This window comes from Octopus bimaculoides, chromosome 14 (genome assembly GCF_046866305.1).
Source record: "Octopus bimaculoides isolate indiv1 chromosome 14, ASM4686630v1, whole genome shotgun sequence".
Lineage (NCBI taxonomy): Eukaryota > Metazoa > Mollusca > Cephalopoda > Octopoda > Octopodidae > Octopus > Octopus bimaculoides.
Genome location: NC_142941.1, coordinates 23,638,010 through 23,665,509, shown reverse-complemented (window position 1 = coordinate 23,665,509; position 27,500 = coordinate 23,638,010). Strand labels below are relative to the sequence as shown.

General features: G+C 35.6%; 1 protein-coding gene across 1 annotated transcript in view; it reads left to right on the top strand.

Annotated features, from left to right (window-relative positions):
- LOC106884025 (endothelin-converting enzyme homolog) overlaps positions 1-27,500 on the top strand; it is a 582,571-nt gene that overhangs the window by 482,108 nt on the left and 72,963 nt on the right. Inside the window, exon 5 of the mRNA XM_089362545.1 lies at positions 5,125-5,334. Within this exon, the coding sequence (XP_089218671.1) occupies positions 5,125-5,334 (210 nt within the window). The remainder of the gene's footprint in view (positions 1-5,124; positions 5,335-27,500) is intronic.

Genomic DNA, 27,500 nt, shown 5'->3' with positions numbered 1-27,500 from the left:
CTACCAATGGTACAACTGTATTCATCTTTGCTTACGAAAAATGACTAAATTGTGGGTGTGAAGTCCCCATGAAGGGGTCTTTGTAACTTCTAAGAAGAAAAAATTTTAGAAATGTTACTTTATTTGTGTGTAATCTGTATGGTTAAAATTTCATCAACATCAAAAATATATGAATTTTCATGGGGGTTATGGCCATTATGCATAGAATATAATTTCCAAATTTCTTAAAGATCCATTCAATACTCTTGACGTAGTTTTGGATAAGAAAACAAATGACTAATGTGTGTGTTTGTGTGCATATATATGTGTGTGTGTATGGGTGTATATATGTATAGATATCTGTATGCATTTATATATGTGTACATATTAGATGTACACCTATATATATATATATATATATATACATCTACACATATGTATACATATACATGTATGCATATAGATCTATATCTATATATATATCTATACATATACGTGTACATATACATGTATATGTATACATATACATCTCTCTCTCTCTCTCTGTATATATATATATATATACACACACCATTAAAGTGAAAGTATCTGTCATTACAGTATCGAAATGTGATTGTTTCAGTTAGTGGAATAGTTTCATTTTTAAAGTGAAAGTATTTGACATGAGTGTTTTTGTTTCACTTTTAACACGTAATACTTAAATAGTGGAGGAGATATGATGTTGCTGTGGGCTCGAACTCTGCAAGAAGTTTAAAAAATTTTTTGACTAAAACACAACCGGAACCCTAAGTAAGACATGTGTAAAATTTGAATGAAATTGGTTGTGTAGTTCTCGAGTTTTAGGGAAACACACAGACAGACAGACAGACAGACACACATTCTCATTTTTATATATATAGATATATATGTATACATATGTATATCATATGACCAAGCAGGCTATTAGATGTTGTTACATATCACTGGTCACAATGTGCTTTTGCATTGTTTTAGCCTTCAAATGATGCCACCCCACTGGTCAGGCGAGCAGACCTACATTCCCCCACTGATCGAAAAGGGGATTGGAGCAACATGAACTGAAGGGTTTCGCTCAAGAACACAGTATACCATGCACTCAGGGAATCAAGCCCACAATCTAGCTATTGTGAGTGCAACAGCCTAACCACTAGGCCACACATCTTCACACACACACACACATAAATATATATATATCTGTATATATATATATATATATATATATATATATATATATATATATATATATATATATATTCAGGTTAGTGAGAAAGATTACTGGTATCAAGGAAAAGTTGTAGTTAGATAGATGAAGGGTGGTGTCTGGAGGGTGAAATTGGGAAGAAGGGCTTAGTTTGTGTGTGTGTGTGTGTGTGTGTGTGTATGTATGTGTGTGTGTGTGTGTGTGTGTACACAGTGCTTCTAGAACTTAGTTTCATTGAGTTGGGTGTGTCTTTTTGAGAACTGCTCATCGCCAGTCATCCTATTACTTGTCATCTCCTCACTGAAGTTTAAGATCCTGAGGTTAGCCTTCACTACTTTGTCCCATGTCTTTCTGAGTCTCTCACTTCTGCAAGCTAGCTTCATCTACATTCTGTAAGTGGTACTTCTCTGTCCTCATTTATAGGCATTGCATGTCCATAGTAACATAGGCTTCTTTCTTGCAACCTATATCTGATTTTTTTTATGATCAGCTTCTCTTTCAGCATGTTTATACTGTGTTATTCATGCACACTTACAATTCTCATCTTTCTGAAATGCATTGTTTGGATGTAGGTGTGAAGGTCATGGTTAGAATACCTTTGAGCATAAATCATAAGTCAGTCAGAGCTGACCTGAAACAAAACAGCAAAGCACAAGAGCTTATGTCTTCAATCACAATTTAATCATTAAAAATGATTTTTCCTTACGTGTTAAGTTATATCTGACCACAATGATTTTGGGTTGAAAAATCTGAGTAGAACATTTTGATGCATCAGAGGCTATTCTATAATGATGGATCTCTCAACTAGTATCATTTAGGATTATTTCACAGTCAACTTCATACTATTCATTCAAACATCTCATGTGCTGAAATATTCAATCTCACTATGGTATTGTTTTGACATATAATAACAAGTCTGCAACTGGCATATCCTTCACTAGTAAGGAGATCATTTTGTGATTACACCCAGAGTAACATTTACACTAGCCATGGAAGCATATTGTTGAGGTTATACTTGGATACAAATACTCAAAGTTTAGGATTGATTTCAACTCATCTTCCATACCTCTAGATATACAGGTAGAGCACCTTACTTAAATTTTAGGATCTCATTTTCTGCCAGCTTCGTTTTGAACAGCAACATGCTGCTGTCTTGAATAAAGGTGTCAATGCTGTGAAAGAGAATGTTTTCTTATTTCTTTATTGCCCACAAGGGGCTAAACATAGAGGGGACAAACAAGGACAGACAAAGGGATTAAGTCGAAAGAAAGAGAATGTTTTCTTGCAAAGTTTTCTACAGCTATAGAAATATTGGTTTAAGGCAGCAGATACCTCTACTTCAATTCTCTTAAATACTTCACTATGCTCAAAACTCCACAAAATTCAGTATTCTTGATTATATCTCAGATATGTAAGCGAACTAAATCAAAGGCTTAATTTATTCAAACAGTTAATCCTTCTTAAAGGAAATTAAGACTTTTCTATGCTGTATAGCTTGTTCACTTTAGCTGGGCCATGCTTAATATTACAATCTCTTATTAAAAGACCAAAACAAGTCTTCCTTTTTTCCTATCCACTATATTTTGTATAAAGTATGACCTCTGTAGATTAATTGAGTTCTGTCTTTATATCTTGTGATGATGATTCAGAACTTTTACACTTCATGAGAGGTTTCAGAACTCTGTTAATTTATCTAGAATACATCAGTGTTGAGTTCAAAAAAGAAGCCAGTTATGTTCGTATAATCTGAGGAAAACTGTTCTTGTTCAGGATATTCTGCAGAGTAAAAATATATGGTACAATCACTTTAGATTTGTTTATATCCTTTGGGTCTACATACTAATGGATTTTGCCATCTTTTTAAGTATGTGACTCCATACATACAACTTGAACTAGTTAGTTATCTACTTCATTTCATAGTGTTGAAGCATTTTTTTCTATGAGGGATGATTCCATACTAATAGTGGGCCAAATGAGGCACTAGACTTTCCACCAAGCTGGCGGTCTATAGGGCAGTCGTCATCACCTCTCTGCTGTACGGTTGTGGGATGTGGATGCTGTATAGGAAGCAAATGCAAGTACTTCCACCTCCGCTGCTTGCAACAAATCATGGCACTTTCCTGGTAGGACAAAGTCTCTAACACTGAGGTGCTTCGCAGAGCTGAAATGCCCAGGATCCGAAGTCCTCATCATAAAGGCCCAGCTCCGGTGGGTCGGACATGTAGTCCACCAAATGAACAATGTGCATCTACCAAAGATTAACTTCTCTGAGCTGGCTTCTGGAGCAAGAGACCCTGGAAGGCCACTGAGGCGATACAAGGACAGCCTGAAAACTTCCCTTGAGGCCTGCAGCATTTCAGCCCGTGGCTGGGAGTCGCTTACCTCTGACCACGGCGCCTGGCATCCAGCTATCCAAAAGGGTGTTTGAGGAAAAGCACCTCAAGAGCCTGGACCAGAAGTGACAAGCCCGAAAAGAGAGGATCCCCAACCTTTCTGCTGTTACATGCCCAACATGTGGCCGCATCTGCACATCCGCCTTTGGGCTCTGCTTCCACCTCCAGCATCACTGACATCATTGTCGAACCCCAACAGACTTCCATTATTATTATAATAGTGTGCATCTTAAGGAAAATGATTCAATAGAGCCCACTGTGATGTGGCAGATTCTCTTGAAACATCTGATATTCATGAACACATTATGATAATCTGTAAGAATCATCCATCTTATGTAGATAAGTGTGACTGATAGGAATTTGGGTTGTGGTAGTTTGTTTTCTCCAACTGTCAGTGAGTTGTCACTAAATCCAGAACATTGAATTCAATGCATATCTAATTTGCTCAAAAATTCCACCTTTATATTGACACACATACCTTTTTCCAATTTCAGAATAGTGTTTTCATGGAAGAGAAATCATATAAGGGCCTGTCACTTAGTAATTCTGAAATATTCAATTTTGCTAAGACAATGAACACACATGTATATACAAGAGATTTGCTATCCAGGTGGCAGGCACTATGAACAACAAAACTTCCATATAAAAACAGAATAGCAATAGTAACAATAATAATCAAATGAATATGATTTGACAAAATAACAAGTTTCTATGCTCACAAATATATTCTTTAACATAAACTAAGTTTTCAAACATATGCATCCTTATTTTTTACCATCAGTGTTGCCAGTGCCACTGGACTGGCTCCTGTGCAGGTGGCACGTAAAAAATACCATTTGAGCATGGCTATTGCCAGTACCGCCTGACTGGCCCTCATGCCGGTGGCACGTAAAAGCACCCACTACACTCTCGAAGTGGTTGGAGTTAGGAAGGGCATCTAGCTGTAGAAACTCTGCCAGATCAGATTGGAGCCTGGTGCAGCCATCTGGTTTGCAAGTCCTCAGTCAAATCGTCCAACCCATGCTAGCATGGAAAGCGGACGTTAAACGATGACGATGATGATGATGATGCTCCAAGATATGTCTGTCTGTACAGCTTTTCACCCCTTTTCTTTTTTGTTTCTTGATGTTCATGTTACTCTATGTTTGTGTTCCACTACTTCTGACATCTTTTTTATGCATTATTTTATGAAAGACAATCAAGAAACACTGCCCATACAGTCAAGAAATCCACCATACATCTTCATGATATGTGGTGGATTCCTTACAGTTGAGCTCTTTAACATAATTTATATTTTGACTCCAAAAATACTCTCTTATTTTCTTTTGCATTAATTTTTTCCCACTTTTTTTCTGAAAACCAAATTTTATCTGGCAAATGACATTCTATTGGTTTAGAACATTGGTTTTATGAAACATCACTAAAGATAGTTGTACCAAGTAATTACTTATGTATTCATCTTTATATGACTGTTTACTTCTCTTTATAACTCTGAAATGTACAAATATTTACACATATACATATATATTCCAGATGACCCTTACTGTTCGAGCCCAGAATGCATTTCAGCTGCAGGATCAATATTAACTGCAATGGATACTACTGTAGATCCATGCCACGATTTTTATCAATATACATGTGGGAATTGGGTGAGAGACAACCCAATACCGGAAAACTATGCCAGTTGGGATCGATTTCAGGAACTTTCAGAAAAAAATCTATATCGTTTGAAAGGTCTTTTAGGTAAGTATATAAAATATTTTTGCATGATCAAAGAAATTTGATTTTTAGAGATATTATTTTTGATTATTATATTCCAATACACACAAACACATGTAAACACACACACACACACACACACACACACATACATGCACATTGGAGCTCAACACACTTCTCTGGCTCATCAGATCTAGTTAAACCATCCAACCCACAACTAGACATTAAATGATGATGATATTTATCCACTCCAAGTTGTAAATGTTGAAACTCAGAAACTTGCCCACTTGACCAGGTATGCATGAAATTCATGTCACCTCAGTGCTCTAAAATAATAAAACTTGAAAGAAAAAGTACATTGGTATATGCAAAAGTCATTTTAAAAAAGATACACTAAACACCAGTCTTCTTTTCAATATGTGGATAAGAAGAAAGCCACAAAGTTAGCTATCCATATCTGGAACCAGAAGGCTAACTGCACACTACATTCCAATCATTGTGGAATGATCCTCACCATACATTGATGGATCAAAGAAATGTAGGCTTTGTTTAGCTGAAAAATCTCATATTCTTTTTAGATATAAGAACTCTATTGATCAACTAAATTCTAGATCTGAAATTTTTATTAAATGTAAGTAATTGGACTAGTTTCTTTTATTGAACTGGAAAACACCATCCTCTCTGGATTAAGCATGCAGTCTCACAAACTTTGATCTTCTTCCCACTTAATAAATTTACCCCAACCATATTAGTTCTGATTAGAATAAGTCAGAGGGATGCAACTCATAATTTTCTGTCTCATTCCACTTTTCTCTTTTTCCTTTCTCTTTTACTTTACTCATTTTCTTCTCAAAGAACAGTCATGCTGTATATTTGAGTCTGAAAGGTTGCTTGGAAACATACAGCACACAATACAAGCTTGTCTGACCATTGTGTTTTCTTAGCATGAAACTAATAATAGCTTGAATTTAAATCCTCTGTAAATGATATATACATGTACATTCATACACACATATATGTATGCATGTATGTACATATGTGTGTGTGTATATATATGTATGTCACATTACGTTACATTATGTTACATTACTGACACCTTTAAAACTTTATGCTTATCAAAAAACATATGGAATTTTGATAATATACTTGTTATTATGGTGGCAAGTAGCAAAATGATACACAGGCTCAATTTGCAAAATGCAACACAGGCTCAATTTACAGTTCCAGTTAGTATACCTGAGAAAGGGATGAACATCACCTCTTCACATTTTCTCTTTAATATAATCTTTTTTTTTACTCTTTTATTTGTTTCAGTCATTTGACTGCGGCCATGCTGGAGCACCGCCTTTAGTCGAGCAAATCGACCCCGGGACTTATTCTTTGTAAGCCTAGTACTTATTCTATCGGTCTGTTTTGCCGAACCGCTAAGTGACGGGGACATAAACACACCAGCATCGGTTGTCAAGCGATGCTAGGGGGACAAACACAGACACACAAACACACACACATATACATACATATATATACATATATACGACGGGCTTCTTTCAGTTTCCGTCTACCAAATCCACTCACAAGGCTTTGGTCGGACCGAGGCTATAGTAGAAGACACTTGCCCAAGGTGCCACGCAGTGGGACTGAACCCGGAACCATGTGGTTGGTAAGCAAGCTACTTACTACACAGCCACTCCTGCGCCTGTATATATATCTGTATATATATATATCATATCATATCATATCATATCATATCATATCATATCATATCATATCATATCATATCACATCATTATATACTAGCTGAATATCCCATCGTTGCAAGGCAATTTCCACAAAATGGTGGATTTTTGGAATAGCATGCCCATATAAGTTAGGTTTTTTTCCATTTTGATAGGGATTTTAAAATACTTTTTTTATCATCACACACCCTTGCAAATGATGGGAGAAAGCTGTTTATGGAAAAAGATTTTTGGAAATTTATCATTCCTCTTCCCCACTTCCAGACTGATTTTATCCAATTTTTTGCACTACACACTTAAAAATAATGGGAGACGACCTTTTGGTAAAAAAAAAAAAAATTGAAAATTTATGATTTTTTTTCAAACCTCTCCCCCACTCAATACCGCTTTTGGCAATTCTTTTTTTTTTTTTTGCACTACACACTTAAAAATATCACCCTAATGAAATTCCTTACACACATGCATGCACACACACTGACGAACACACTCATACTCAGTGTGAACAATATACTTTTATAGAATGAAAAATTTTACTATGAAAAAGTGAAAGAGATAGACAAATGAAAGAGAGGAAGTGATCTTTTCTGTTGCTGTCACAGATGTCTAAATTTTAAAATTAAGTGAAAATTTTCAAATTTGGTATATTGATATACTTTTTCACAATGAATCCAAGCTTGTAATTCATTTATGCTAGAAAAATTTTAGATAAATGTTACAGAGGTTTAGAGTTTGTTCATTTTTTCTCAATCAGAAAACATTATTTTTGTACATGATAGCTGTGATAAAATGAAAGTAAACATTAGAAGACGAAGTGTTAAACAAAATGAAAGCAATGCATGAGAGTAATACATATACAAAGAGAGTGAGTATAGGGAGAAAGATAGTTTGATCATGATAGATAGAGAGGGGGGAAGTTGTCAACCTACAAGTTGAGTAATTTCTTGTAGAAAATTATATTTTTTTTTATTATTATTATTTATGATCAATATCGTCTGTGAGATGCAGAATGTGAAAATCAAATTCATTTTTTTTTTTTGAGAATGCACTATTTCAGAACCTTTGGGGGATAAACACATACACTTCCGTAACCACATACACTTGCAATTATATACTAGATATACACATACATGCACATTCACACACACTCACACACACACACACACACACACACACACGCACACACATTCATTATATTCAAGCTATCCATTATATCTTTAATAAGAGCTGAGTTACTTCACACAATAATCTTGTAAACAAAAACAAATTTATGTAATTATTTCAGCAATATGTTATACGACTTTCAAATTAACATATCACAACCATTTCCCAGTAATCAAAGTATTTCCTTCTGTGCTATTGATGTAATATCCAACTTTCCATTCAGTTACTGAAAAAACTTTGCCTTAATCATTCAAAGGAAGTTAATGCCATATGAAGGTTTCAAATTTGCATCAATGAAATATTTAACAATGCTTCACCTCCGCTGCTTACAATAATCAATTCTATAAAGCTAAATTGCTAGCTGTGATAATTTGACAAGCAAGAAATAGCAACCAAACCTTATCGAAACCACAACCTAAGAAAAAGGCACATTAGATAATTTGATCTGAGATATACTGCACCTTATTGAAATGAGACTGATGATTCTAGCCAGAATACATTTGAGCAGGGCTGATCTGGAGCTAAACAAACAATAATGACATATTTTAATGTTTTATAAACTACCATTTACAATTTGCAGACTGGGTCATTGAGGGTCTTTGTCAGTGACACAATACAGCACCAGTGTCTGGATATGAATCATAGCCATGTTTATCAGGAAATGGAATTTTGTCACCATGGCTGTCAGATACACTCAGAGGCACAGAAACAACAGAACCCAAGTTCCAAAGAACAGCAGCCTCTGAAACCTGCTGTTTGTCTTTGCTGTCCACTCATATCTCTCTGTCTCTGTCTGTCTATCTGTTTCTCTGTCTCTCTCTCTCTCTCTCTCTCTCTCTCTCTCTCTCTCTCTCTCTCTCTCTCTCTATCTATCTATCTATCTATCTATCTATCTGTCTATCTATCTCTATCTACCTATCTCCCTCTTTCTCTCTTTATCTCTCTTTCTATGATGGGGTGGGGGCAGAAAGAATGATTTTAATTTACATAAGTGATACATAATATATCATGCTGAAGCAAGACCCATCAACAACAGCCATTATCTTTTATCTTTTTCTTCTTCCAATCATTAGACTGTGGCCATGCTTATTATTTTTTTTAAAGCTTAGTACTTATTCTCTCAGTCTCTGTTTGCCAAACCATTATGTTACAGGGATATAAACACACCAATACCAGTTGCCAAGCAGTGGAACAAACACATACAAAAAGACACAAACATGCACACATATATAATATATATATATAGATAGATATATATATATATATATGTATATATAGACAACGGGCATTTTTCAGTTTCCATCCACCAAATCCACTTACAAGGCTTTGGCCAGCTCAAGTCTATAGTAGAAAACACTTGCCTAAGGTGTCACGCAGTGGGACTGAACCTGAAACCAGATGGTTGGGAAGTAAACTTCATACCACACAGCCATGCCTGCACCTATTGTTTATAATATAGGCACAAGGCCTGACATTTTGGAAGGTATGTATTGGTCATTTACATCAACCCAGTACCTGACTGGTGCCTTATTTTATCAACATTGAAAATATGAAAGAAGTTGACCTACGTGGAATTGGAACTCAGATTGTAGAGATAGAGCCAAAATACTTGAATGTATTTTATCTAACCTCTAATAATTCTGCCAATCCATCATCTTAATAATAATAATAATGATAATAATAATGATGATGATGATGATGATGATGATGATGATGATTTCAAATTTTGGCACAAGACTAGCAGTTTGGGGGGGGGGGGGAAGTCAATTACATTGAACCCAGTAATCAACTGGTACTTATATCATTAACCCAGAAAGGATGAAAGGTAAAGTCAACCTTGGCAAAATTTGAACTCAGAATGTAAAGACAGACAAAACGCTGCAAACCATTTTGCCCAGCATGCTAACGATTCTACCAGCTCACTGCCTTAAATAATAATAATGGTTTCAAATTTTGGCACAAGGGTAGCAATTCTGGAAAAGGGATTAAGTTGATTACATGACCCCAGTACTCAGTTGGTACTTATTTTGCAATCTCTTCTCAGTTCTTATCCACTTGGATGTTTGCTAACACCTGGACGTTTCTGAGAAGCCAGAGGCTTATTCTTACCAACATGCTAACAGCAACAATGACTAATTCTTTATGTACTTTGTTATTCTTTATAGCTATTTCTATATTTAATCAAACTGATGCTAACCAAATTTTTTCTTTGGTATGACAATCTACTTGATGTTGATGATGGCACCTGTCAATTACAACTTAATTAATCTGTCAATCAAGCCTCTGGAATCTTCTTGTGTCAGAAAGGATGCATTCAGCTTTCAGTAATTGGCTCTCCTCTATTGGTTTTTTCTAAGTTACAGATCACAAGTTGCTGGTTCATGTAGTCAACTATCAAAAGAACTCTGGACTACTATCTGCTAACATTACAAAAATTCTATATAAAGGCCTGGATTACCTTGTAATTAGACCAAGCCCATATTCATTCATTTGAAGAAATCAGCATAAAACCTGTCAGAAAAGTCGAAGAATCTGAGAAGTTTTGTGAGGATTTTGCACCCCAATCAGCTACACCCACATGATTGTTGCGTGTACCAAAAATGTTATTCTAATCACTTACAATCCCTAACCCTAGTAAGTGGAATTTTCCTAGGAATGTCTCTAAACAGGCACAGAAATCCAGTCCTGCCACTCCAGTTGGGGCATAAACATCTACAAATGGTATCAGCCATTAACTTCACATTTAGGACCACTGACTTACATTTTTGATATAAGAAAATCATACTTCCTTTCGCTTATACTAACTAGACTGGAATACAGTAGATCATTTTTGTCCTTTCTGCTCATACATGTATAAACAAGGTTTTCTCTTTTTTTTTTTTTTCTTGAGTAGTATGTACTATGATTGGAAGTTTCATCAATCCCAGGTGCATAGTATCATATTTATATTTTTTTACATATTTTCCTTGTGGCAGAGTGACTGTGTAATCCACTCACTGCTGATTATAGAAGTAAACAAAGTTTCCTTGCTGTTGTTGTTCTTGTTCTCGTTGTTGTGGTTGGTGGTGGTGGTGGTGGTAGTGGTGGTGGTGGTGGTGGCGGTGGCGGCGGCGGTGGCAGCGGCAGCGGCGTCATCAGCGTCGGCATCGTCTTCATAGTTGTTGTAGTTGATTTTTTTTCTTCAGAATCATTGAGTTGATTTGAAGCAGACGACACCAAGTTTTTCCCCTCTCTGACGTAGTCTGTTGTTGTCATGGCTACAAAAGTAGTGTTTGTTACTAAAGCAGATGCTAGGCAAACTCATTTCACACACACAAACACACACAGATAAATAGAAAGATAGACAGACAGACAAATGACATATATCTATATATTCATATTATATATTATATATATTATGTAAATCATATATAGATAATATGTATGTATATACATGTATTATGTACTATATATATATATATGTATATATATATATATATGTATATGTATATATATATATATATATATATATATATATATATATATATATATATATATATGTATGTATGTAGATATAGATATAGATATTATACGTATATATGTGCGTATGTATACATACATACGTAAATAAATACCTATATACATGCACATGCACACACACACACATACATATACACACAAATACATATACACACAAATACATATACACGTACATACATACATACATACATACATGAATAAATAAACACATACTTACACACACGGAGCCAGAGTCTGTAAAATCTTGTTTTGGTCTTGATGGGGTTGCCTCTGTGTTCTCTTGCCAGTTTACCATACTGTAAGTCCTTTGGGATTCTACCATCTGACATGCAGTGTACATGGTCCAATTAATTGATTGTTGCATACCCACTCTATTTGATATGTATGTATGTATGTATGTATGTATGTATGTATGCCAGGTCACTTGTGAGGCTCTCATGAGTGCTACTGATAACATGGAACCCAATACAACCCTACAGCATGGTCAGGTTGTCGGCAACTAAACTGGCACCCCTACCAGGCTAGCCTGGTGAAGAGTGTTGCTAGAAACCCTGCAAGACTGAAAACAAAACCTGTCAAAAGGCCGGTTGAACCTGATGCAGGTTCAACGACTATCTAGCAATAGCACAGGCACACAGAAATTCCAGGATGGTGTCTAGCATACTGTAAGACTACTGGGAGTGAGGTACCCCTTAGCTCTTGTTGAAGTATATCTCTAGGAGAAGGCTACTCTGATATAAAGCCAGATATGCAGGGAATGGCGTTGAACATTTTAGAGATCTTTTGCTTATGCTTGAGATCATGGCTGTCCCACATCCCTGAACCTGCAACTCATATTGGCAGCAGAGATCTTGCCTCAGCTTTTCTCTGGAACATTTCAATAGAGAGGAGAGGGTCTATGAGGTGTCGTGCAAGCCTTCTTGGACCTAAAACTTTGCACAGGCATTGATGACTTTTCCTTTACATGAGCATTGCTTCTCTCTTTTTTTTTTTAAATATGTATTTATATATATTTTTATTCTGAAGTCCTGTGGCGATGGGAAGGTGGTGAAACATGCAGACCTGATGGGTTGGAAGCATGTAGTCAGCAACCTGCATGTAGGCAGCCCATGTTAGATATAAAGTCATCTCCTTGCCACCCAAGACAGCGATGGGATTCAGTTGCTGCATGGGCGTCTGAGTAGCTCCATTTGGACAGAGGCCTGCTCACCCAGAAGCCGGGGAGGTCCTAGAAAAGGTGAACCATAAACTGTCTGTCTTTCTCTATCTGGTTAGTTTAACACGACTGATGGATGTCCATCCTCTGCTTGAAAAGCAAAGAGAATACTTATAAAATCTGGCTGGAACTGGAATATTTCATGCTGGAATGTACACACTCTGTTGGATAACAAGAGTGACTGTAGGCCTGAAAGACACACTGCGCCTGTTGCTTGTGAGCTGAACCATTATCACACTGATATAGCTGCACTTTCAGAGACACGTATAGAAGGTGATGGTCAGCTTGAGGAGGTAGGAGGTGGATACACCATTTTGGGGAAGGAGAAACCAAAGGAGGAGTGCAGAGAGGCTGGTGTTGGCTTTGCAATTCGATCTGAAATCCTTAAGAAGTTGGAAGAACTTCCTGTTCCTATAAAGGATTGTCTAATGACTGTACGTTTGCACTTGAGAGGTGGTTTACAACTTTAATTAGTGCCTATGCACCTATTTTGACTAGTTATGATGAAGATAAAACTATTTTCTATACCCAGATGAGAGCCATATTTAGGAAAATCCCTAATTCTGATAAAGTCATTCTACTGGGGGATTTCAATACCAGGGTTGGAACAGATTGGCAGATGTGGAACTCTCTTGGACGTTTTTAGTATAGGGAAAATGAATAGCAATGGTCTCATGCTTCTGGAGCTTTGCGAGGAATACGGACTTTATATTGCAAGTATTCATTTTATGCACAGAGGTGATTACACAACAGCATGGATGCACCCTCGCAAGCGTGACATCTATGACATTTGTATTGTGAAGTCCTTTCATGGTTCAGAGTGCTTGATGGACTACAACCTGGTGCGAGCAAAGTTCTGGATGATGATCAGAATGAAAGAAAGTAAAGAGCCAGTTGGCATTCATTGGTGTCTGAATGTCCATAAGATATATAATGTTGTGGTAATGAAAGAGCTTCAGAATCATTTATCCAGCATTGAAAATACTATAGTATGGAAAGATTTTCGAGACCCAAGTTTTTCAATGTGCTGCTGAAACACTGGGATATGCTACTCCCTGACACAGAGACTGGCTTGATCAAAATGATGCTGAAGTTCAGTGACTGCTGATCGTAAAACACCATGACCACAGTATATTATTGCACAAAGGACTTTCAGTTGTGCAGTGAAATCTAGCACTTGCCCACTACAGTAGTGTAAAGTCACTACTGTAGCGATCTCTCAGGAAGATACAGAACACCGGGTGGGAGGACCTTGCTCATGATGTTCAGGCTGCTGCTGATGCAAATGACAGCAAGAAGCTTTACCGTCTTATGAAGCAAGTTTATGGGTGTAAGAGCTCTGCATTAGCTCCTTTGCTTTCCAAGGAATCTTCTACTCTGTTTACTAAATCAACAGAGATCATGGATCGCTGGATTGAACATTTTTCTAAACTCTTAAACCATGTGGACAAAGCAGTGATTGACACTATACAACAGAAATTTGACATTAGCTCCTTAAATTCTATGCCCTCAATAAATGAGGTAATGACAGCAATAAGTAAACTGAATCTTGGTAAGGTACCTAGAAAGGATAGTATTTGTGCTAAGGTCCTGCGATTTGGTGGTGATTACATCACACAGTCCTTTCATGAACTTATTAATCTGGTGAGATGGTGTAATCTGGAAGTATGAGGCAATGCCTAAAGACTGGAAGGATGCAATTATTCTTCCTCTCTATAAAAGAAAGGAAACCAGAGTAGAGTGTGGAAACTACAGAGGTATTTCTCTACTATAAGCTGCTGGCAAAGTTCTGGAAAGTATTCTCCTTACTCACCTGAATAGGTGTCTTGTAAATGATGTCCTATCTGAATCTCAATGTGGTTTCCAATCTAGAAGATGAACAATGGATATGAATTTCACAGTGAGACATGCAGGAGAAGTACTATAACAGACAATGACAATTTGATGGAGAGAGTGAGCTAATATGTGGCATGAACATTTGATCACTATAAGCAAATCATTTGTGCAGGTCATTCAGCAAAAGCTCAACACTCGTATGCCATCATCTCCAATGGGAGAGAGTGTCTATGTGGTAAGTAGCTTCCTTACCAACCACATGGTTTCAGGTTCAGTCCCACTGCATGGCACCTTGGGCAAGTGTCTTCTACTATAGCTTCGGGCCAACCAAAGCCTTGTGAGTAGATTTGGTAGACGGAAACTGAAAAAACCCCATATATATGTATATATGTATATACATATATATATATATATATATATATATATATATATATATATATATATATATATAAGCTACATACCCGTAACTTAGCAGTTCGGCAAAAGAGACCAATAGAATAAGTACTAGGCTTACAAAGAATAAGTCCTGGGGTTAATTTGTTTGACTAAAGGCAGTGTCCAGCATGGCTGCAGTCAAAAGACTGAAACAAATAAAAGAATGTGTGTGTGTGTGTGTGTGTGTGAATTGGAAATGCACTATACAGGGACTTTGTTTTAATTTGAAATGTACTGTAAGGAATACTTTTTTTTATATAAGCATGCAAACTGTGAAAAGTAAAGAAAATTGTTATAACCCCAGGTGTTTTACTTTTTCATCGGCAGATATGGTGACATAATGTAGTTTTTAGTTTCATTTGACATTCACTAGTGAAAGAATACTCTCCTTCTATTTACAATGAGGTTAACAGTTGAAATTTATTTATTGTATATACAAATAAACTCAGCTAAAGTGAAAGAAGATGGCTATTGTTTTCTGATAACGGTTTATGAAGACTAGAAACTAGCCAAATTCACTCCTCATCATCAACATGAGCAGCAGCAGCATGTAATGTTTGTTTTCCATGCTGGCATGAGTTGGACAGTTTGACAGGAGCTGCCCAGCTGGAGAGCTGCCCAGGCCCCATCTGTCTGTTTGGAATGGTTTCCTTGGGCCAATGCCCTTCCTAATGCCAACCACTTTACAGACTGTGCTGGGTGCTTTTTCTGTGGCACCAGCCACTTGATTTACCTTGCAGAAAAACATCAAAATTGCATGTTTACCAAAAGAAGATATACTTTACATAGAATTTCAAATTATCCAAAAATACTGTGTAGTTCCTTATGAATTAATTAACCATGTTTTCAGGGAATGCACTGTTATTCAGATTAGATGAACCAATTAAGTTGTGTCTGAGTTTTACACACTATAAATAGCTATAAACTACCAAACTTAAATGCTGAATTGTGGTTGTCTATCTCACTGTTTTATTTATATTATGTATGAGCATATGTTATATATATATGTATGTGTGCATTGTTTATTAAGCGATTCATGCATGTGCTTGTGTTTGTTATATATATATATATATATATATATTGTATTCCTTTGTAAAAGCAGTAAGAGTTGGATAATTATCATGTTCTCTCTAGATATACCATCCTACTTTTATAACCAGAGATGGATAAATAAACAGATAGATATTTTTAATATCATTAGAAATTGATGTGAGGGAAAAAAATCTCATTAATTTTAACATGAATGATATTTCAGGCATAAAGTTGCTTTTTATAACATACCATTGACATCACTCACTTCATCCAATCACACGCTTGTATTCATAGTGTCACAGCACAACCTGTAGTCATTGCTTGTTTACCATTTTATTTATCAAATATGTTTTTATTGACTCATTTCACAAGTATTTGTGAGTTTGTTTGTTTTTTCGTGTGGAAATGTCTCAATTTAATTTATAATACAGAGTTCTATTCAGCTTAAATAAGTACGAATGTATTAAAATTTTACATCTGCATTCTGAATAGACTGGTTCATATGAAACATTCCTATAAGGATACACAATGCAATAAACCTTGCAATGGTTCTTTATTACATTCATTATGTCCATGCAACCAGAAATGAAATCAAATAATGAATTTTCTGTGGGGAGAGTTCCAAGTTGATTGAAGGGAAATAAGAGAAGATAAAATACAGTAAAAACCCTGCAAAAAGCAATTTGAGCTCAGAGAATTTGTTTTGAGAGAACATATTACAGAGAAACTTTCTTGGTAGAAAAGGACCAAGAAAAGATGGTTTATGTGGAATAAAAATTACCAATATGAAAACAGCACAGGAAAGCAGAGAAAATCTATAACATTTGTATATTAGTTTTGAAACAATGTCACCATTTATCAATGAAACTCATCAAATTTTGCAACCCAGAATAATGTATGGACACAAGTCTTGGATCTGAGCTCCTCTGCAAGTAAAACAAGGATGGTTCAAGAAACGATTTGTAAAAAGATTGAAAGTTGTAACAGAACAGTAGATGTGTAGGAGTGTTAAGGTGAGGTACGGAAACTCTATCAGTTTGTCATGTCAAACTGTTTTCTTTTCTCCATCAATCCTTAACTTCTTTCTCTTTCTCCCTTCCTCTCACAAACTTTCTCAATCAGCACTCATAATGTGTGTGTGTGTGTGTGTGTGTGTGTGTGTGTGTGTGTGTGTGTGTGTGTGTGTGTGTGTGTGTGTGTGTGTGTGTGTGTGTGGTTCCTTCCAGAGATGGCTGCTAATACAAGGGACATAACCATCCTCTCACAACAAGGTAGGATTAGAAATTTAAATTTAGAATTTAGGAGTTGCAAGGTAAAAGATGCATAGAATTGAAATATATATATATATTTTTTTGTTTTGCTTATCTATTACGAAGTTCTTACAATTTGTAGCTGGATGGAGTGGGGGTGCATCATTTATTTCATTCTTTTTTGAAGTTGTCAGTATGATATAACCAATGGTTTATTAATTAGACATTTTAAGAGATGAGACATTTCATTAAAATTAAAGATGAAATTAATCACAGAACAATTTGTAGAAAATTCATGGACAGAGTAATAACTCTTTCCAGGCTATATGTATATATATATATATATATATATATATATATAAGCACTCAGTTGATTGGTTATTTATAGTAAAGGAGACAATCATCTTGCTAGTAATCCATATTATATTTCTTGTTTTTGTTAATGAAATGAAAAGGAGTAAGGTACATTATTCATTTATTTAATGGAATTTTTATCTTTTAAATTTTCTATTAATCATAGAGTTCTGAACGATCATGTGAGGTTGCTATTTTGATTTAGTTGGATCTCATCAGTACAAAGTGGTCAAGAATTTAGAGTCTATAAAACTCAGCATTCCATTAAATTAAATCGTTAACACTACATGAGAAGAAAAGCTACAGAAGGTATATAATGAAATCGTTATTGTTTACACTTCATTAATAGTGTACACAAGAGTGAGAGAAGAAAGTAAGAAAGGGAGAAGGAGATATAACAGTAAACTTCATTGAAATGTTACTCAGAATAATCCAATTCATGTCTTTCTTGCAAATATAACTAATGCAGTTCTTTTCCCTCTTTGCAATGTGATTTCAGTTCCAGTACAAACTGCAGTTTCAATTCTCAATTAAGAGATTCTTTAGACAACCAGTTATGACATTCAAAAACTGGAGCAATATGTCCACCAAAATGTATTACCTTTACTTTCAGATTAAAAAATTAAGCTTATAGAAAGATAAAACAACTAGTGACATCTGACTCAGTAGGAATAGTTTTCCTTGATGCTTCTAGTGGAAGAGTTAAAACATTTTAATCAACCAAATTTGGACAAAAACTTTCTTCACTCAAGCAGAATGCTATTGTGGTGGCTGCACCTGGAATTGTTGAATCTTCACTCACATGTGGCAGGACTACTCATTCTGCTTTTAAGTTCCCACTAGACCTTCCATACAATGACAGTACTATGTACAATCTTGGTTTAGACCTGAAATGGTAGAAGTTATGAAGCAGATCAAGCTGAAAGCATGAACGCACAATATCTCACATTCAACTGGGAGCAATGGTCAGTAACCAGTTGAAATTGAGATGTCAACATACAAAAATTGAGATCTCAACATACAAAAATCTCTCCTCTTGTTTTCTCCCAAGTATATTCTTTATCTCTCTATTTCACCCCATTTTCTTCTAACAAACCTTGATATCTTTTTCTTTCCATTTGTCTGCCTTACTCATTCCTTCTCTCTTCTCTTGCCTTCCTGTCCTTCTCCTCTCCCTCAATTTATTCTTGACTCTCCATGTATACCAGCATGAAGACCTTCAACAGATTCGAATCTGTCTTTAAATTTTTAAATCAATGAGAAACCTCACACAACTGTTGACCTTCATTTCTTCAGTTCATGTCTTTGAAAACTTTTAGTCTTCTTTCCTTTTTTAACTCATTTCATTCATTTCTTTTCCCCTCTGCTTAATCTGTGAGCCATACCAAATGAAACTTCTTCAAATATAATTAGACATCTCAAATATTTAACTAGTTGATGCTATTTCTTATACACACTTATATTTCTTATTTTTGCTCTCTTTGATGTTGTTGCTTATTATTATTGATAATAGTAAAAGTAGTGATAGTATCAATGATGAAGGTGATATCTTCTTTTTTAAAAGACTGCTGCTCTTTAATATAACAACAACAATAATAATAATATAACAACAATATATATCATATACTAAAGCTGCTCTTGTGCTGTGCCTGTTTGTATGTGTGCATGTCTAAGTTCAAGTGTGTGTGTGTGTGTGTGTGTGTGTGTGTGTGTGTGTGTGTGTGCATGTGTGTGTGTGTGTGTATGAGCATGCATGTGTGTGTGCGTGTGTGTGTGTGCGTGTGTGTGTGTGTGTGTGTGTGTGTGTGTGTGTGTGTGTGTGTGTGTGTGTGTGTGTAAACTACGCTTGCATCCAACAAATTTTCCCAGACTTGTCCTGTGAGTTCTACTAACCATAGAAGATAACACAGAATGTTCCCCATAAAAATTGAGGAGATATTAATATTTTACCAATGTGGTAAAAGGAAAGCCTCACTGTGGAATACTGCTCCATTTGTGGATGGTGGAGTACTGCAACACATGGTATTATCCAGGACCACATTCAAAATAAGAGTGAGTACTCAACTAATTAGCATTAGGTTTGTCACTTTAACAGACAAACTATTTTCTGACTCTACCTTCATTTCTACTACCACAACAGTCACCTCTGTTCCTCAGAGAAGCTTGATCTTGTACCATCTCTAGTGTGATCTAACCAACTCACTCAGTTCTTGCACTCTTGTCATTTACATTGTGCTCCTCTTGATAGGCCCTGCACTAACTACTGTGTCCAGTCCTTCTTCTGCAGAATGTTCAACTTTTGAAATCCTTCTTTGCCCATGTTTTACTTCTAACTTGTCAACTTGAAGCTATCAAAGAGCTAGAGCCATGTCAATCTCACCAGTCTTATTGGGTCCATGAAGGCTATGAGCACAGCCTTTCTTTCAGTCCAAACCACTAAAAACATGAGTGGAGGCACGTGGCTTAGTGGTTAGAGTGTTGGACCCATGATTGTAAGATTGTGGTTTCAATTCCTGGACCAGGTGACACATTGTGTTCTTGAGCAAAACATTTCATTTCACATTGTTCCAGTCAACTCAGCTGACAAAAATGAGTAATCCTGCAATGGACTGGTATCCTGTTCAGGTGAGGAATAAATATACACTGTGGAAACCAGGAAACCGACTCTTATCAGCTGGTATGACTAGAGAAGAAAGAAAAGTCTGTAAACATGAAGGACATCTGGCCATAGAAAACCTGCCTCCACAAATTCCATACAACCCATGCAAGCATGAGAAAAGTGGATGCTAAACAATGATGATATGATGAATATCTTCTAGATCTAGATTGTTAACTACACCTTTTTCTCTGATATTCTCATTTTATAAATTAATACACTATTACAGATGAAGGCAGTGAACTAGCAGAATCATTAGCATGCTGGGTGGCAGACTCAGTGGCTTTTCATCCATCTTTATATTCTGAGTTCAAATTCAGCCAAGGTTGGCTTTACCTTTCGTCCTTTCAAGGTCAATAAAGTAACTACCTGTTGAGCACTGGGGTCAATATAATCAGCTAACTCCTCCCCAAAAATTGCTGACCCTGTACCAAAATTAGAAATCAATATACTGTTACAGATGAAAAACAAAATTCCCAGACAGTAATAGATTAAGATTATATTTTCAAATGTGTTCTAGAGGTCAGGTGTGTAGTTGATAAAACAGTGAAGAGAATAAGGGGGTGTGAGTGTGGATAATGTGTGTTGCAAGACTGGAGTACAAAATAAGCTTCCAAGGATATATATCAGTGCAGGATTAAAGAACAAGTAGTAGTAGTAGTAGTAGTAGTAGTAGTAGTAGTAGTAGTAGTAGTAGTAGTGGCGTTCATCATTTCTTCATTTTTACCGTTTTTCAAAGCTGTTGTAAGATAGATTAATTTAACATTTAATATCCATACCTCACTGCTGTGCAATATCACTCTCATTACTCAACTTTTGCCCTAAAAGAGAAGTTTCTTGTTTTTCAATAGAAGCAACAACTCTATGAACTTTCTGACTCTAGCTAAATGCATACATACATAAATAAGAAATTCATCCTTTCTCTTAACCTGTGTGCATGCAAATATTTTAGCACAGCCATAAATTGCATGAATACTAGGCAGAAGGGTGAAATGTCTTTGTTGTCCACTCTAAATCAATTCCTAGGTATATTCAAACAAATATATCAATACATACTGTTCAAAGATTGCATAAATCAATGTGGAGCTGTAGAGAATTAATCAATAAGCTGCAATTTATCAACAAAATCAGTGGTCATTTTTAAGCAACGCAATATCCCTTTCAAATCCAATAACCCAAATGTTTATGTTGTAAAGTAATCTTGAGATTATACAAAGACAGTTTTAAGGGTGAGACAAACTGAACACAGTAAGAATTTGGAATGTTATTTGTCATCAAAGAAACCTACTGAAACATGTCTAAAAAGGCTCATTTTGCAGAAAATATTCAATCCAAAATTTGAAAATGCCAGATTAACCCATTAGAAGATTAACCCATTAGAAGATTAACCCATTTTAAGAAGTTCATAAAGTAATCTACTTCTTATAATTTGTAATTCACTTCCTATAATTTGACAAGTCATATATTATTGTTGTTGTTTGTAATTGTCCACAAGCTACACTAGATTATTGTTAATATCTCCATGGTATCAGCTGCTGGCAGAATATAATATTCACAATCTTCAAATATTTGTATGTGTGCATACAGACATGCATGAGTTTTAAGCACAAATGCTCCAGTAGTAGCTCATATTTAAATCACAGAGCAAATATCATTATGAAAATAAGATATCTGTCAATAAATCTTGACTGAGAAGACTACATACAATATTTTCTCACATTGCATCATAAAAGAAAGAAGTAACACATGTTAAATATAATTTAATTAACAATGATTATGCTAAAAATAATACCACCATCACCAATTCTATTAGAAATAGTAAATGAACAGACTTCAAAGTGAAGTAAAACAATATTAATTCAAGATTGATATTATTCCTATTATTTGCTGGCCTTGTGCCAAAATTTGATACCAATATTATTTCCATTATTTCTACAAATACAAAGAGATCGAGCTAGACATGTTTTGGTCTTATTAGACCTCTTCACTGAAAGAGACTTCACTGTACTTACTAACCTTGTGAGAATCCCTAAATAATTATACAAAGATCTACACCAGTGGGTGAAGAAAAATAGAAACTGAGACTGAATTAACTAACTGATTTAGTTTACTATGGAAACTAAACAGGCATCACAACCTGATGAATAAATTTTAATGACAGCAGTTATACTAACTAGTAGTAAATTACATCAACCCTAATCATAAATTAAATTTAGTCTTGTGCGGGTGGCACATAAAAGACACCATTTTGAGCATGGCCGTTGCCAGTACCGCCTGACTGGCCCTCGTGCGGGTGACACGTAAAAGCACCCACTACACTCTCTGAGTGGTTGGCGTTAGGAAGGGCATCCAGCTGTAGAAACTCTGCCAAATTAAATTGGAGCCTGGTGTTGCCATCCGGTTTCACCAGTCCTCAGTCAAATCGTCCAAAGCATGGAAAGTGGACGTTAAACGATGATGATGATGATGATGATGACTATAGAAATTAAAAACAAGGTAGAACCTTTCTAAGTGCCACTAAATAAACAAATACACACATACAGTCAACTCTGAAAATAAAACACCATAATTCATTACGTATCCAATCTAGAAGAGAACAAACACCAACATCATGTGTAATGCCAGCTGCTATGACTAGATCTTTCTGAAAAAGAAAAAAAATTGTTGTCTATAAATTTACTTATTCACAGGGAAATGTGTCCTAAAATGAGGAACCCAAATGGCTAGTCTCAAATTTATGTCATGTTTTTCAAAAATACTACAAAGTAATACAAGAGGAACTCCATGAAATTACAGATACAAGAGAGAAATCATGCTTTCATCTGATAATCAGCAGATGCCAGACAGGACATAACAGAGCAGTGGCAGCTGGTGGTGGCTGGTTGTGGCTGGTGTTAGCTTTAGAACAAATAGCAGACATGACAGTGAGAGAATTAAGCTTTAGAACAGATAATAGTCATGATGGAATGTGACAGTGGTGGCTTTAGAGTAGATACCAGGTAAGACTATTTGATGATGGCAGCATTACAATAAATAACAGACATTGCAGAGTGTGCCAGTTGAAACTTTTACAGAAGGTAGCAGACATGCCAGTATGTAAGAGTGGCATGTATTTACAAAGGCAATATCATGAAAAATTATTACTGACCTTTGTTAGTCAAATAAAATTTCACTTCCAGATGGCATCAAGCATTAAAAAAACAATGAAATGTTCAAAGAAATACAAATGGAGTTCAGAACAAGGTTTTGATAAGGAGTGAAGATAACTCAAAAGTAACCATACTGGATTAATATTATACAGCTTTCTGGGCACAATAAAAGAATAATTCTTATATCAACAAATAAGGATTAATAATTATTTTTTCATTCTTGCAAGAAATTCTGCTTCCACTGTTTATATCAATGTGTCTTTATCTGTGTCTGTGTGTGTATGTTTATGCATGCATGTGCATACGAGTACTTTTTATTTGTCTTCTAGATATATTTGTGTGTGTGTGTGTGTGTGTGTGTGTGTGTGTGTGTGTGTGTGTGTGTGTGTTGAAAAAGAAAAAAATATTTTTTAATGTATATAATTCACTTTAGTCTTACTACATTTTTGCAAATGGATAGCATTTTTCTACAAATATAGGTGCTCCCTAAAAGATTGCATTCTCGCAACCTATTTATTTTTGTTGTCTATTTCTTTTTATACAATTTTGAAGTTCCTTTTACAGTAAGTATCAATGGGTTTCCTCTTTCTTTTCTCTGTTTACTTCTAGATATTTTATACTGTCATAGTTTTCCATCCCTATCATTGATATATCATAACTACAAAGGAACAAGTTTTGACATACATGCACACACGCACGCGCACGCACACACACACACACACACACACACACACACACACACACATACATACACACACACACACACACATACAAGTATGGCTCTGTAGCTATGACATTTGCTTTGAAGAAACATAGTGTTCAATTCTTCCTTGCTGTGTGGCACCTTGGGCAAGTGTCTCCCATTGTAGCTTCAGGCTTCATAATATGCATACACACACACACACACACACACATATATATATATGAAGACACATGGCCTAGTGGATAGGGTGTTACACTCACAATTGCTAGATCCTGGTTTCAATTCCTAGACCAAGTGGCGCATTGTGGTCTTGAGCAAAACACTTCATCTCACATTGCTTTGCAATCACTTCAACATCTGACATGTGGTACACCATGCATCTGTTCAGGGACGAAGGAGTTGAGCTAATTAATGTACAACATGTGCATTTGATCAATATAAACAAATCATTGATGCAGGTTGTTCAACAAAAGTTGAACAGTCATGCATTATCTTCAATGGTAGAGTTCATCACACACACACACACACACACACACACACACACACACACACACACACACACACACACACACACTCACACACACACACATATCTGTATATCTATATGTATGTAATATAATGTAAAGTGTTTATGTATATATGGAGCACATGGCATGCAAGCATGCATGCCATGTGTTCCTTTCCAAGGTTGAATATGTCTGAAATCCCTAAAAAGATCAACTGTACGCAATGCCTTTCCTCTGAGAATGGGTGATTCAAATTGTGTAGTGTGTGAAAGGGCTTGCAAATCAATTTCAGGTCAGAAGAGGCATGTGGTGGTTCACAGAGATCATGGCTCACAAAGTGATGTGATCAATCCAATGGAAGTTATAACTTTTTGTCCCTTATGCTTCAAACCATGCAGATCAGCAATGAGACTAAATAGAGGTCATAGATGGAATATCAGATATGCCATTGACAAGAAGGAAGCTCAAAGAGATTGCAATCATCTGTGAAGATGGGGCAATCACCATGTGTGTATGTATGTATGTGTGTATGTATGTATGTATGTATGCAAGCATACATACATACACACATACACTTGGCCATCTGAATTGAATTTAAGGCCCTGTTCAAAGATGCAAGGATAAATTCCAGCTTCTGGTTACAGTCAGATTGCCTGTTGTGTCCCTTCCTGCTGGCCACAGCATTGTAGTCTCCATTGCAGCAGTCCATGTCACATCTTAAAGCCTTTACAGAGTTCACAGAGCATTGAGCAGCAGTTATAATGCATGCATACATACATGTTAATTTGTCTGTATGAATAATTACATTCTGCATCATCACATGAAAGTGTTGATCTAAGGAGACAGATTTTTGTTGATAATATCAATCAACAAAACTATTCTCAGACAAGTGGTATAATAAAAAAAAATTATAAAACCCTTACTTAACAAACTGGTAATGCTTAATGAGAGGGGAAAAGGTTCCTGTCTTTAAAATAATGCCTTGAGAATAAGTATTCACCCTGCCCATGCGAATATGGTAAAAATGGGCATAAAAGATTGAAAGAAAAATCAATATACAGGGTATTTGAGCTAAATTTGGAAATTTGCATAATGGAAAAATAACACAATGTCCAATCTGAAAATAAAAGTATTCTTTAAAAATCAAAAAATATCAATTAGGTTTTGGCTGAGAGATAACATTTTACTCAGAGTGGCTGCATTCAGCTTCCACCAAGATGGTTCTGAAATCTGGCATATGTGTTCTTTTGTTTTTGGCCACCAGCTTCACCTTGGCGTTGCAGGCAGAATGATTGGTATCTTTTTCAACCCCATTGGATTACAATCGAAGGAATTGGAAGGGCAGAAATTGGGGCTGGGGAAGTTGTAGAAATTCTCTGACAACCACATCTGACTCTTTCCAGAAGTATGCAAGGAGCTGATTTCTACTACCACACATATAACCTCCCAGCAGCAACCCTATCTTGGCAGGGTTTGACCACAGTCTCCAACAGCTTCACATAACCATCTGAATTGAGCCTAATGCCCTGTTCAAAGATGTGGGGATGAATTCCAGCTCACTGACACAGTCAGAATGCTTGCTGTGTCCTTTCCTGCTGATCACAGCTTTGTCATCTCTGTTGCAGCTGTTCTTGTCATGTCTTACAGCTTTTATAATGTTCACAGAGCAATGAGCAGCAGTTATGATGTCTGCATTTTGATATTTAGCACAGATCACCATGATGCAAGGAACACTTTTCCAATATTCAGATGGCTTCCAGTCCTCAATGTCAGCTAACTTTTTCTCAACTACAACTTTAATCTTTATGATTTCCAACACCATTGACTATTTATAAATACATCAAACTGTTCCTGAAAAAAAAGAGACATAAAAGGACATCAAATTTAGCACAAACACCCCATATGTATACACATTTATCTATGTACATATATATATAATAGTATATATATATATATATATATATATATATATATATATATATATATATATATATATATATATAGATGTGTCGGAACTAAAAGAATTTGAATAACACTTGCATTTAACTCCATTTATATATATATATATATAGGTTCAGTAATCTAAGTCTGAAAGAGAAAGGTTTCTCTTAGAGGCCCTTGAAACTTTAGGTCACATGGAGCCGAATCAAACTCTTTAAAAAAATATATATATATATATATATATATATATATCAGAAATGGAAAAACGAAACAATAAATTGAACAATTTTAAATTCAATTCAATTTAAATATTTTATACAAACAAATAACACATCTCATAAATTACAACTGTTTCTGCTTCATTAATAAAACGAAGTTTTTTAAGAATAATTAAATCCGTTTAAATATGTAATGATGCTTCATCAGATTAACATACCTTTTTAACTATTTGACGAAAAATATCAATATATATATATATATATACACTTACACAATATTTTAATGTATTGATACATAAATATATATTGATACATAAATTATATAGACAGTGTGGAAATAGAGAAAGATACAGAGTGAGAAAAAAAAACTGAAAAATAAATAATGAGAAAGGGAAACAGGTGCATGTATAGGTTCACATAGCACAAACACGTAAAAAATGTCCTAATGCATAAGAACATAATTTATATATTCTTATGT